The 14,170-nt window shown below is 39.1% G+C and overlaps 3 protein-coding genes across 4 annotated transcripts in view; all 3 read left to right on the top strand.

Moving 5' to 3' along the window:
• The window catches only part of mrpl11 (mitochondrial ribosomal protein L11), a 90,268-nt gene that overhangs the window by 266 nt on the left and 75,832 nt on the right, over window positions 1-14,170 (top strand). The window lies entirely within an intron of this gene.
• On the top strand, window positions 2,570-7,826 carry slc25a43 (solute carrier family 25 member 43). 2 transcript variants are annotated; one of them, XM_074674332.1, is made up of 5 exons: window positions 2,570-3,012; window positions 4,460-4,701; window positions 4,953-5,125; window positions 6,467-6,601; window positions 7,074-7,821. In XM_074674332.1, exons 1-5 carry the CDS (start codon window positions 2,741-2,743, stop codon window positions 7,284-7,286), a joined length of 1,035 nt encoding a protein of 344 aa, XP_074530433.1. In that variant the 5' UTR covers window positions 2,570-2,740; the 3' UTR covers window positions 7,287-7,821. The 2 variants fall into 2 exon arrangements, with proteins under 2 accessions (XP_074530433.1, XP_074530434.1); XM_074674333.1 differs by lacking the exon at window positions 2,570-3,012 and adding an exon at window positions 3,828-4,097 and having other exon boundaries at window positions 7,074-7,826.
• Window positions 8,559-10,706, top strand: slc25a5 (solute carrier family 25 member 5). Its single transcript, XM_074673990.1, has 4 exons — window positions 8,559-8,797; window positions 9,482-9,968; window positions 10,068-10,208; window positions 10,307-10,706. Exons 1-4 carry the CDS (start codon window positions 8,687-8,689, stop codon window positions 10,462-10,464), a joined length of 897 nt encoding a protein of 298 aa, XP_074530091.1. The 5' UTR covers window positions 8,559-8,686; the 3' UTR covers window positions 10,465-10,706.

The following is a 14,170-nucleotide window of genomic DNA, read 5'->3' as shown; positions in this document are numbered from 1 at the left end:
CTGGTTACACAATTCAACCTCCTTTTATTTTGAAAGAGTAGCATTATGGTTTGAATAGATGAACTTAAACCCATGAGTTTTTACATCTCAAGGCAGCAGTAGTCTGCTAAGAGTTTTTACTCAGAAAACATGTTTATTGAGATGCATCGTATCGTATCGTATCGTATCGTACCGTACCGTACCGTACCGTACCGTACCGTACCGTATCGTACCGTACCGTACCGTACCGTACCGTACCGTACCGTACCGTATCGTACCGTATCGTATCGTGTCGTATCGTATCGTATCGTGTCGTATTGTATTGTATCGTGTCGTATTGTATCGTGTCATATTGTATTGTATCGTATCACATCAAATCGTATTGCATGGCATCGCATTGCATCGAATCGTACTGTATCGTATCGAATCATATCATATCGTATCGTATCGTATCGTATCGTATCGTATCGTATCGTATCGTGTCGTATCGTATCGTGTCGTATTGTATCGTGTCGTATTGTATTGTATCGTATCACATCAAATCGTATTGCATGGCATCGCATTGCATCGAATCGTACTGTATCGTATCGAATCATATCGTATCGTATCGTATCGTATCGTATCGTATCATATCACATCACATCGCATCATATCGCATAGTTTGGTTTCAAATAGTTGCATATTACATATAACATATCACATCCAATATCCATCCAGTAACGAATCCTTCGAATATAATTTCTGATCTCACAAAAACAATATTGTATCATATTATATTGTATTGTATGTATGTGTATCATATTAAAAACTATCATTGTAACATAACGTACTGTAGGGTACTGTATCGTAATGTATCATACTGTATAATGCCATGGCATGATATTATAAAAATAAATGAAATCACACCATAGCTTGGCATGTTGTTGAGTATGGTATTAATATTGTATCCTATCATATAATATGGTACTGCACAGTATCAGAAAATGCTATAACATGTCGTATTGTTCTGAATCAGATGGTATCACTCAGTGATTAATCTTGTTGTATTTTTTCTTTTATATAATAAGATCTTTTAGCAAATTGATCCAAAATCAGGGCTTCAGGAGGTGTTCCAAAGTTTTCAGTGAAAGCCAACTTTCACATACACACTCTCTTAGACACACCCTGCTCCTCCCCAGCAGGCAGCTTGAGGAGGGAGTAAAGGAAATCAGGCTGTTATTTCCTCTGCCTGGCTCTCTTATCCTGTGAAGCCTTTGTAAAGGAGCCAATTGGTCCAGTCATAGTCAGAATGTAGGCTCCTCACAGGTTGTCAGCTCAGTAGGGAGGGAGGCACTCCTGGTAGGATGAGACAAGGGGAAAACAAACATGGTGCTGATAGAGACGGCAACAATAAACTCCTGCTGATAAATACATCTTTACAGTAAATCAGACAAGGTTAATCCTTTTGTTACTGTTAAAAAGTACACTGCGTTTTCTCAACCTGGCTTGTACAGAAACATAACATCAATACAGATGTCAAAAAAAAAAAAAAAAAAGCAACAAAGGTGTACAGTAGTTTGAAAACTAAACCTTTAACCGTTTATCTCCCATTTGGGTCATCACTAATCGGAGAGGTAATGGTACATTGTAATATCAAATCAATGTCATACAATTTAAACAAATGACTGAAAACTATAGACTTTTGTCCTAATTACCAAGCCTTAAGGTGGGTGGGTGTAATATATATTTCAAAATAAAATCTCGTATTTTTCCAAACGAGAAGTTTTTAATCTCTGTATTTCAGTAAACTATGAGATAATGAGGTTTTACGCTAATCTAAAATGCTGGAGTCTGGCGCCATCTAGCTGCAGAAATATATAACATGTGAAGTAAAAATTACCCTTGGTTCCCTACTTGATATTCACAATCACTGGAGATGACAGGATAAAACAAGCGCTTCATTGTTCACACGTTTATTTATGTACATACTGTATGGGTTCTTGTGTGGTAATGAAAGTAGAACATGCTCAGCTGAACAAAAGTGTAATAGCACAAAACTACAAGTAAAAGCAAACTGTAAAATAACTCAAATTCATACATTTAACATTTTTCTGGGTTAACTAAGTTATGATTGGGAAACAATGATCTTCTTTGTTTATTAAATCAAATGTTTGTTCATAAAATGGAACTACTTCAGTTTTAATGCATCTTCAATTAACTTATTGCTCAAACATAAACAATGCTTTAGTAAGTGTGCAGCATTTAAAAGAATAAATTACAATAAAATTTTACTTTGATAGTATAATGTGTTAAAAATGAACTATATATTTTTAAAGATTTAATTTAGTTTAACGTTTTACTGCTAGATAGAGCACTGCAAGTTCACAAGTGTTGAAGATAAGCTGTAAAGACTATTTCCCTTCAGTTTAGAGCTTTACTATTACCTTTACTATTACCTTTACTTCAATAATAATGAGATTGATTACTCCACCTTAGTAATTTATGCCACATCTGGTTTAGAGAACGTGCACTGAACTGTGTACGATAGTGGATGTCTTTGAGGTTAAAACCAGGAGCAGTGGCGCCATCTAGTTAACTTGGGACGTCACTCCAGCTTCCCACCAGCTCTGTCACATTACACCGCTGGACAGGACAGGAGACGGATACCTCCTCGTCTGCTAAATTTAGATGTCTAACCTGGACAAACAAATCCTTTGCTGTGTCTTGGAGAAAACTGAATTCGTCACTGGAGGAGGACTGTTCAGAAAAAGGCCAAACAGTTATGGCCTCAGTCAAAAAAGACAACAGACTGACGAGTTCTCAGAGCTTTATGTGCGTCGGTTTCGCCGGAGTTTTCAGCAAAACTGTTACGTCGCCTTTAGAAGTTGTTAAAATCAAGAGTCAGGTCGGTACTTTTCACTGTAAGAAAGGGTTTTGGCAAAGTTTCCTTGTTATCTATCAGAATGAGAGGCTTCGGGGATTTTGGAAAGGAAATCTGGCGTCCTGTCTACGGTTGTTTCCATATACAGCGGTTCATCTCTCGACGTACAAAAAGTAAGTGAAGATTGACCCTAATTTACTTTTTTGACATCCCCATTGATATTTTTAATTTTGCAGGTATCGTGCTTAATTAGCTTGTTAGCCAACTTGATCAGGTGACTTAGCAAGTCTTTGTGGCAAACAATGTAAAAGAAACGGATAACATATTTAACCTAGTACAAGATTCATTCATGTCTATCTGGGTTTTCAATCGATTAGTTGTTTAATTAATGTAGAAAAAGTGTAATTAAATTGTCTGTTTACTTCCATCCCTCAGCTTAAGATATACTTCCTGTTACACCACACGAAACGCACCTTCTATTTTCAGCCAATCATAGGGCTGCATTTGCTCAGTCGATATTTTAAAGGTCTAGGGTTTTTATTCGCCCCGTGTTTTGTCTCACAGGTAGTCTGTTCACTGAGTAAAGCGTTTCCCTTGAATGTCTGTAAATAAAAAATATCTGAAGGTAAAGTTTATATACTTAAATGACTTTATTTCTTTGTAAATACTCAAAAAGAAACACCCAGTTCATTGTATCGAAAGAAGGAAATGAACTGGTAATATAGTGAGTAAAACTCCCCCTGAGCTTTCAAGATGAACATTTGCTGGTGTCCATCAATTGCAGTCGAACGGCTCACTTTGGACTCCGAATTTAGAATTATTTTCAGTTGTAATCGGCAATGGATTAATTGAAAAACATAAGTGACCCTGGAAATGTGTTGAAGTGACGGGCTGCCAGGCTGGAAGTGTCTCCTGCAAAGCCGAAGTGAGGGAACAATATTGCTTTGGTGTTCCATAGGGTTACTGTCGGACAAAAGTTGCCGCAAAGCTGACAGCGTGGCTAATAAATGACACTGAATAGAGGAACTATCGCGACATTATTTCCTGTTACAGTCATAAATACTTCAGTCGTTGTATTTTCTGCTGTCAGTTGCTATCCTCTCACGTGTTAAGACACGTGTGGGTGTAAACATTACTGCAGCCTGATTAGGCACAGCACTGTTGTGACAGTACACCATGTTCCAGGAAAATCCCCCCTCACCAAACACATGAACGAGCGGGGTGGCCAGAGTAACAAATTTTCTTCTCATGTGCAGAGGTCTGTAACCTTAAACTAAAACAAGTAGTGTGGTATAGTTATCCTGATGGCATGTATTGTGCATAAAGACCCAAGCAAACACTAGTGTACAATGGGAGTGCTGACAACAGGGCTGCTACCAGTGGTTATACTTATTTTTGTCTTGGGATTTTTAATTATCATACATACTTCTAGTAATCATTATACCTAAAAAAAAATATCAAGAATATGTATAAATTTAAAAAAGAACATAATTTTCCTGTCCAAGAAGATATTCCCAAGTATCTGTTCAGTTCAACCTCAGAGCCTCATATCTCAGAGAACCATTCAATTAGTGCAATCCATCCATTAACAATCTTCTTTTTGCCTTCCTTTGTGTCAAGGATAGTCCATCTTCACATGGATGAACTGGGCTTCATCTCTCAGTGGAGAGCCATACTGGCTGGTGGACTGGCTGGTGTAGCTGCTGCACTGGTCACATACCCTTTGGAGGTGGCAGAAACCAGGCTGGTGGTTCAGAACTGCAGACAACCCACTTATCTTGGTGTATTTTACACTCTGTCGAAGATCCACAGGAGTGAAGGGCTGCTCGCTCTTTACAGGGGCTTCTCTCTCACAGTCTTGGGTGTGTTTTTTGTAACCTTACAGAAGCTGTTAAGATGATCATAAGCTTTGTTGAGATAGCTCTGTTTTTCAATTACTAGACACTAAGAGTTTATTTAAAAAATTATTGATAAAACACATTTGTCCTTATTTTACCTCTTTTTTAAGTTTTAAAGACTGCAAAGAGAAGTCATTCAGTTCTGACTCCTCAGAGTGCATTGTTCCCCATACCATGTTTATTAGTATTTCATTCTGTATTTTATTTTCCTACAGGTGCTGTCCCCTTTTCCCTGGGCTGTTATGCAGTATACATGAACTTGGATAAACTCTGGCAGGAGCCTCCTTTTCGTTTCACTCCCCTCCAGAATTTTATCAATGGTTGTCTAGCAGCAGGAGTGGCCCAAACGCTCTCTTACCCATTTGAAACTGTAAAAAGAAAAATGCAGGTAATCAACCACATATAGACCTTGCTTTTTTTTCTAAATGGGACTTTTCAAAGGCATTTTCTAATGTTTATTTTATGTTTATTGCTTCTTTTATGCATATATCTCTGATACTCATTGTTAGTCTGCATTTTACCAACTTTAAAATGTTAGAAGTAAGTGTGAACAGTAGAAATCATAAGAGGCAAAGTTTCAGCTCATATGTAGTGTCATCTTTTGTCCACAAGGTGACAGTGTGACTTTCTGAATTAAGTCTACAAACTCTCAAGGTTTCAAAGGGTGAAAGTTTGACTTCCAAATCAAACCTTTCATAAAATATCTGACCCTTTGCTTATCATAAATTAAAAACATTTGGTCTCCAAAGAAACATCCTCACAAGAAAAAAAGCCTTAGCACTACCCTCTTAGGACACGGTGTGAGATTCCTTCTGAATGATAGAAGAACACATGTGTAACAATGGTACTGCAAAGGGCAGAATACTACATCCGGTTTTATTCCTCTATTATTAGCAACCACAAGCTTCAACACGGTCTGACAGCAGCTGGGAATGTGAATGTGTCCCGGGTCTGCACAAGCTATAGATAAGTTCTCCAAACATAGACAGTAACTATCAGACAGCAGACAATGTGAGAGCTGATTATGTCCAGATGATTGCACCATCACAAACAACTCATGATTATGTTATAATGTTACTGTCTTTTAAAAACTACAGCTCTTGTCTTTGTGTTGGAGTCAAACATTAAAAATCAGACAGAGAATAGGTGATAGAGTGTGTGTAGAAGCTAAGGGTGAGGATTTAAGCTAAGAATATTTAACTTTGGCGGCTGGCTTAATGTTTCCTCTTCAAACGAAGCTGTTTAAGTAGTTCAACACCAGTTTGACAGCATGTTCCCTCTGGAAACCTTGAGGCTTTAAAATATTCCTCAGTCACATGACGGTCAGCCTGTCAGGCTCTGGCTGCGGTTAGCAAACCAGCACAGAGCACAGTGTCACTGTCCAGACAAGAAGAGTCAAACAAAAACTCCTCTAACTCTTCCTTATACAGTCAACTGGGTTTGTTATGAAAATTTACTGCTTCTATTTTTCACTAAAACCCTTAAAATGACATTATTTACTACATGATTTTGTTATTTTCTTGTATTTCATATGCCTGTAAAAATAATCTGTGTTGTTTTCACGATAGAGTGACAAGTGCCCTGCACTGAAACTTATCACCATATAAATTAAATTACTACCAGATTACAAACTGTCTTGACCTGACTCTCTCCACCGATTTTTATTGCTTTATGGCATCTCTGTGTGACAGTTATTGCTAATTCATTTTCACTTTTGCTCTTTTGTCAGGCACAGAGTCCTCGTTTGCCCCACTTTGGAGGAGTGGATGTCCATTTCGGGGGAATGATTGACTGTTTCATACAGGTGGTTAAAAACAAGGGCGTCCTTTCACTGTGGAACGGGCTTACCGCCAGCACAATAAAGGTACCATTTCACACCAAAGTTGTGTTGTTTGATCTGCCTGTATGTGCAGAAGTAATGGGGCTAGAATGAGTGCACGTGGACGGGAACGTTGGTGACTTTATTGTAAGCCATGGCCGAGTGGTGACGGGCGAGGGAGGGGTGGGGGATTGCAATGTCCAGTGGGTAATTGATAGCTGGAATATTACGAGCAAGGTGAGTAAAGTCTGTCCGAGGAACAGCATGCTCACATCTCATATTTCAGCTGCAAATGTCATGATAGTTGCTATATACATCTTCAGCCTGCCAAAGAGCAGCTGGATGAACTAAAGCATCATTACACGTTGTAGAAATATTCACACACACTTTCTAAAGCAACAACAAAATTTAATAATTCCTCTCTGGATCCCTGTGTAATGAATGAAAATGTTAAAGTTGACTTACGCAAAGTATATATTCACTCTCTACCTCCTGTCCTTGTGTTGTGTCTGTGCAGATTGTTCCCTACTTCGGCCTTCTCTTCACCTGCTTTGAGATGTGTAAGCAGGTCTGCCTTTATCGCAATGGGTACATTGTGTCACCGCTGAGTTACAAGCTTGCACCGGGGGTCGACCAGAGCCTTGGGCCCTCTGAGCTGGAAGAGGTGAAACGCTACTTGAAAAACAGGAACTTTGGGTCAGCAGGGTCCTCTTTAGGGAACCGCTGGTGAAACTTGAGAAACATGAGATGAACAGGAGCATTAGCTGACCACTCCTGATCTGCACAAGTTCTTTACTGAATACTTAAAGACCTGAAAGGATGTAACAGTTATTTATCATTGCTTTACAGGTTTCATTTAAGGTATTAACATGCTTTTACATTATGTCCTGTCCGAAGCAACAGTCTACCTCCTTCAAAGCTTTTATTTAATCTCACAGTATTCTGCATTAATAAATTTGCCTCTCGACAATGCTTGTTTTAAATCAAATATTATGTGCCTTCAACATTAACTATTTATTTTTGGAGCTTAATTCAGTAGTTGTTCATTTATAAAAGTGCCATAGCTTAAGCAGGTTAATTCCAAGTGCTTTCTTGCTCTGTATGATACATGTTTTGTTTTCTTTTGTACAATAAATGTCATATAATTTTAAATTTTATTACTTTGATTTGGTCATCTGCACACTTTTTTTTTTACATATTTGCATGGGCTGTGGGGGAAGAAATGGGCATTTACATTAAAATTGATCTTTTTTATTTTATAATAACCAAACTTGCAGATGTATTTCCTTTGTATGTCATCACCTGTTATGTAATAAAACTACCTATTTTGGTAAATTTTAAAAAAGAAACACACTACAAACTATATTTATACTTAAAATCTAATTAATATCATAAGTAAATAAAGCATTTTACCTCCAAGTAAAAAAATAGAGTAATCCTGCAAGGATTCAGATAATTTACAAAAAAATACCTAATTTTAGAATTTTATTTAATTATTCAATAACATATTAACTACTGTTTCCAGTGTGTATTGCTGTGCTTTACCCTTCAAAAGACTTAAATCTTGTAAGAAATCTATAGTTTATAGTTTTGATCCGTCTGCTGCTAGAGGTGCACTGGTCAGCTGATTCAATCATGTCCTCTTTCTTTTATTGACATTGAGCAACTGAGTGACATCCAAAGGACATGACCAGATGGGTTGACCTTTAGCCACACTAGGTTTTAGGTTTCCCCTCCTTCCTAAAGGAAACATTTGACTCGAACTTCAGCCATGTTATTTTATATTTATCAATAATTATCAATATTAAGGTTAATTCAATCGAAATACAGGTCTAACAACTTCTTCACCGGGTGACTAAACTTTCCTTCTCTTGAGACACTCGTGTATCAGTGTTGCTGTGATGTACTTGAATGACAAGGGACTGTGTCATATCAGTATCAAAGCGCGTGCTCTAGCCCCGCCCGACGCATCCATAGTCGGCCAATGAGACATGACAGGCGAAGTTCACGGTTTTTCTCGCGTTCAGCCTTCTTAAATCCCCTCTCCTCCAGGTTTGAGTCGGCCATTTCCACTCCACAGGCAAACCCCACAGACAGAGGCAGCCAGACAGTGACTGATAACATCTGAAGATGAGTGAGCAGGCTATTTCCTTTGCTAAGGACTTCTTGGCTGGTGGTATTGCTGCTGCCATCTCTAAAACAGCTGTAGCCCCCATTGAGAGAGTTAAGCTTCTTCTCCAGGTATGTTTGAAACTTCTTTTTAAAAATGCTTACTACTTTTTTATCTGTTAAATGCTAAAGTCTGCTATCTGCTGGTGCAGTTAAGGAGGATGGAGTGACAACATGTTAGAAGAAGTGATGTAAAGATGCTGCATTGTAGCAGGAGTTGGAGTCTATTGAAAGTGAATCAGAGCAGCTCTGTCTCAGATTGGTGCAGGCACACATGGAAATGAGTACCATCGAGCTGCATCAAGCCTGTTACGTAATACACTGGCCAGCAGACTGCAGTCCTGCCTAGCTTAAACTCACTGTATTGTACAAAGCAGACATGACCATCCACTGTGACAGTTTTGTGCAGAGGTGTTCATCCACCATGACAGGTCTTCAGTGTGGCTGGACACTAATAGACAAGGTCACAGAGAGGTTTACACCATGGCAGACCTCTGCTGCATTGAGCCTAGCTCAGCAGCAGCAGCAGGGGGTGGGGCTGTGAATTGTTGAATGGATGCCATTAGTGTAGTACTTTGGCACATGGATGCAAATGTGTCTGTCAGGCAGACACGTGGGAATCATGGGAATTTGTGTCCTCGTCACTTATTGTTGGAAAGTTAACAGGTGCCCATTAACACTTGACAGAAGAGGCCAAGTTTGCTATGTTTGAATGATGTGACTTGATCTAATGCCTTGTCTTTGCTATTGTTCCAGGTACAACATGCCAGCAAACAGATTTCAGCAGACAAGCAGTACAAGGGTATCGTTGACTGTGTCGTTCGCATCCCCAAAGAGCAGGGCTTCCTCTCGTTTTGGAGAGGAAATCTGGCCAACGTCATCAGATACTTCCCAACTCAGGCTCTCAACTTTGCTTTCAAGGACAAGTACAAGAAGATTTTCCTCGATGGTGTAGACAAGCGCACTCAGTTCTGGAGATACTTTGCAGGTAACCTGGCATCGGGTGGCGCTGCCGGAGCCACCTCGCTCTGTTTCGTATACCCTCTCGACTTTGCCAGAACACGTCTGGCTGCTGATGTTGGCAAAGCGGGAACGGAGCGTGAGTTCAAAGGCCTGGGAGACTGCTTGGTGAAAATTACTAAGTCTGATGGCATCAAGGGTTTGTACCAGGGCTTCAGTGTTTCTGTGCAGGGCATTATCATCTACAGAGCGGCTTACTTTGGGGTCTATGACACAGCAAAGGGTGAGTGATCCAACATCCAATGCTTCATGTATCTTTTTCTGTATAATTCTTGCATTTTGTAGACTTTATTAAAGTTTGTGATTAACATATTTCTTACAGGAATGCTCCCAGACCCTAAAAACACACACATCATTGTCAGCTGGATGATTGCTCAGTCAGTGACGGCTGTTGCTGGTCTTGTGTCTTACCCTTTCGACACAGTCCGTCGTCGTATGATGATGCAGTCTGGACGCAAAGGAGGTAATGGACTCAATATTTTACATCCCAACTTTCAGTGTTCACTGCTCCTCCAGTAGAGTAAAAGCATCATGTGGTTTGTACATTTGTTTCCCCCTTAGCTGACATCATGTACACGGGCACCCTCGACTGCTGGAGGAAGATCGCCCGTGATGAGGGCTCCAAGGCCTTCTTCAAGGGTGCATGGTCTAACGTGCTCAGGGGCATGGGTGGCGCCTTTGTGCTTGTCTTGTACGATGAACTTAAGAAAGTCATCTAAGATGTTTTTGTATGTCCACTGTTCATGTTGTGAAGTTTAACTGTAACATATCTTGTACATTTGGAAGAACTTAAAATGCTGCATTATATTTATAGGGACCAACTAGTACTTTCTACTAGTTGTATTGGGGGAATCTGTCATGCTCTCTTCTCTTGGCCCATGCTTTTTTCTTTTTGTTTTGCCTCTTCCCAGAATGTCAATCCCCGTTAAACGGGAACCTAACAGGAAAAATAAACACAAACTACTGATTCAATCTCCTGCCTGGTTTTGAAATGTAATCTCGTATTCAAAGTTATGCAGTCAGTGTCTTGGCAGCTCTTGTTGTCAGTCGTGCTGCTTCGAGAAGTCGTTTGTCTGCGTCCTGTAAGCTTAAAGCTGCAGAGGGTCTCAGGTTGTAGCTGGGGTTCAAGCCAAAATCAGCTGGGAAAGTTGACCCGGTGAGAGTATGCCAGTCCAGGCATGCTTGTTGAAAACCGATACAGAGGAAGCTTCAGACACTTTAACGACTCATATTGATAGTGCAGCTGAACATTTGCACGAGTGACTCTCTAACCTGTCTCGAGGTGGATTAATTCAACCTTCTAAATATACTTTCATCTCCTGCCAAGCCTCTTGTGACTCCAACTGGTGTGACGGAGGACTTTAACCTTGAGCTTGTTTGACGGACACACCTGTTGTTATTTACCATCAAAGTCAAGTGATTTCTAAATCATTTATCATTTATCTAAAGACATTTACTGTATACCACCTATCGTGTCATGTCAGAAGGGCTAAGACACCGCAGTGAATCTATAGCTCTGTCTTAAGCTGAAGTTGAGCATATTTCAAGAGGTGTTTTGGTGTTTCCTAACAAAGTCCGTCACATATGCAATATTAGACTGAGCTCTCTGTCATGTCGCTGCCATTATGTGAAAAAGCATTCCCACTTAGGGTACTTAACATCTCATTTGTCTGTAGTGGCATACATTTAAAGCATTTCACTGCACTTTGTGTTAAGACCCACTTTCTAACTGTGAGGTCACATGGCCTCTTTGTAGCTTTAATCAGTCTTTAGCCAGACAATTTCTCCAACTAATAATAGCCCTTCAGCCCTCTGAGAACATTATCTATCCATTTCAGGATAAAAGAAATTAAGTCACTGTTTCAATTAAGAGGCTATTTGACACATGGTCTGATACAATAGAAGTCACTGCCTGCCATGAGCTTTTAACATCACAGAGATCCTCCGTGAGTATTAAGTCACTGTGGCTGTAATTGCGTTTATTGAAAGTGGAAGCACATAATTGGAGCCTGTGTAGATGAGTTGTGTTAGGATCTAATATATTAATGTAGCTTTGAAGCATTATTCAACCTCACAGCTCATCAGAAGTTTAATTCTGTCTCTGGAGATATTGTCTGTGTGGTGGTTTTCCCAGGATTTGTATGGTTCACACAAAATGTTGACAACAATGTAGTGATAACAGCCTGTGTCCAAATAATCACAGACAGTGATGTCTCCTACTATGAAACTGACCGGTCGTCCTGTGAGCTTATCAATTTGTAAATAGATACATTAAGACTTCTTGCACAGTGAACCCAGACTGGTCTTGAAAGCAGGACGTAACCTTGTTTTAGTAACACTATCAGATTACATGATTTACTCAGCTGGACAGAGTTTAATCTCCTCTCTGTGACTTAGAAAGTCTTGGATGTACCACGACCCCTGAGAATCACATTTTAATTCCGTGTTGATCAAACTATCCCCAATAAGGCCCTCTCAGCAGGTAGCAATCCCTTCTTCAGCTGCTCCATTACAACTTTTAACAGGGATTAGTGAATCAGAGGCAGCAGGGATCGCAGCCATTTACACACTGTCTGTCTGTGTGGATTTAGATACGCTGAGTCTCCTCCAGGTCAAGTCTGGGTAACAAGTCAGACAAGTGCAACCGACTTTCAGGATGAAAAACCTCATTTTCTTTGCTAGTGAGCTGAAATGATACCAAAGTGCTTTAAATGTATGAATGCTGTCTCCCTTTGACACAATAACTCTTTATATCATCTGCTGAAAGTCTGTTAAATTGAGTTTCGCAAAAGTTATTTTTTAAATTAGCATGGCTTAAAGGAATTACATTTCAGTGTTTTTTTTCCTGCCTTGCTGCTGCAAATATCTGACATCAAGTATTGCACTACTACAAACGGAAACACCTGCAGAAGTTTCTTTTGTGTTTAAGGTGAAGATGCTGTAGCTGAGAGGTAATATGTCATGAGACAAAAAGTCAGAACTATCTGCTTTAGAAGTGACTTTCAGTATCAATGAAAAATTCAATGCAAGTTTCACATCCAAAATTTAAAAAAAGTGTTTAGAAAAATACACCCTGTGAGAGTTAAGCGGTAATATGATTTTAAAACTAATTTGATGCCATAATTCGAAATTCAATGTAGATTTGACTTTTTTTTAAAATAGTTATTTTATTAATTGTTTTTGAGTATTTGCTACATTAAACCCAATTATTGCTCCATGTATTTAAACCAAAAAAGAGACTAACTAATTGTAATCTGAGTCACCAGCGGTTTGGTCTTTAACATTAATATCAATTTGAGCAGGACACTGAAGCTGAAGTTGCTCATGCTGTTTCTCAGAGGTGTGTGAATTAATGAGTTAGCTAATACTGATGCTCCCCTACTATACCAGTCTTTACCATGTGTGAATGGTGTGTGTTTGAGACTAGCAGTGCAAAACACTTTGAGTTGTCGGAAAGACTAGAGATAAATACAAGTCCATCTACCCTTAAAAAGTCAAAAAAGTATCAATATTACCTTATTTCAAGTTGAATAGAAACGATAAATATCTTTTATATGTAAAAGTTTGATGCAGCATAAAGATATCATTCTACCTCTGTTACTCAAGTACAATACTACAGTGAAGTTGTGGAGCGAGACACTCTCCACATGGAGCTCTAAGCATCAGTGGAGCTTCCTGAAACACACACACACTGTCAGGCAGCCTGTTACGTAATCTCAGCTGTTAGACTGTGTTACGTCACAGCTCCATGGGGGTCATGGCCTCAGTGTTTTCCACTCATGAGGAGAAAAACACTCTGTGAGATGACTACTAAATAAAAGATGCAGTTTAAAGGCACAAGTTAACATCAAGGCCCACAGAGGATGTTTCTGTGGTTACACAGAGTGTGTACTGAGACTTATGATAGATTTATTACTACAACATCTGTGAGAAAAATAAATAAAAGATACGAATGGAAAAACTGAAATTCAATCTGTTCCGCCACAAGCCTGTTTGGGCATGAATATCATAGATTTTTAATAACATTTCTGATCATAATGAGTTACTCAAAAGTGTAACGTCTTAGTAGGACTTTTCATTTTTAATTGTCTGTATATTGATTAATATTACAAGACAGATAGTAATCAGCTTGAATCCCAGGCCCAACATAAGAAATCACTTTTGCACTCCAGTACCACAGCCTGAGATAATACAGCTTGATAACAACAATCAGATAAACAAAAAATGTGCGGCTTTTCAAACAAAACCTGCAGTCATTGATTTTCGCATTTTAAACATCAGCACATACTTATAGTAAAATATATACAAACCACATGCTCTGTTCCACTTATAATAAAATAAACTACAGTACGCATAATACTTTATACCCAACTTTTTTCAAACTCACTCGCAATTTGTTTTGACACAGTTTTCTTTTAGCTTATC

The sequence above is a fragment of the Halichoeres trimaculatus genome, unplaced genomic scaffold (assembly GCF_033239565.1).
Source record: "Halichoeres trimaculatus isolate MK-OKI-2021-1 unplaced genomic scaffold, fHalTri1.1 fHalTri1_scaffold_7, whole genome shotgun sequence".
In the NCBI taxonomy this organism is placed as follows: Eukaryota; Metazoa; Chordata; class Actinopteri; order Labriformes; family Labridae; genus Halichoeres; species Halichoeres trimaculatus.
This window is presented reverse-complemented; position numbering and strand designations above follow the sequence as displayed.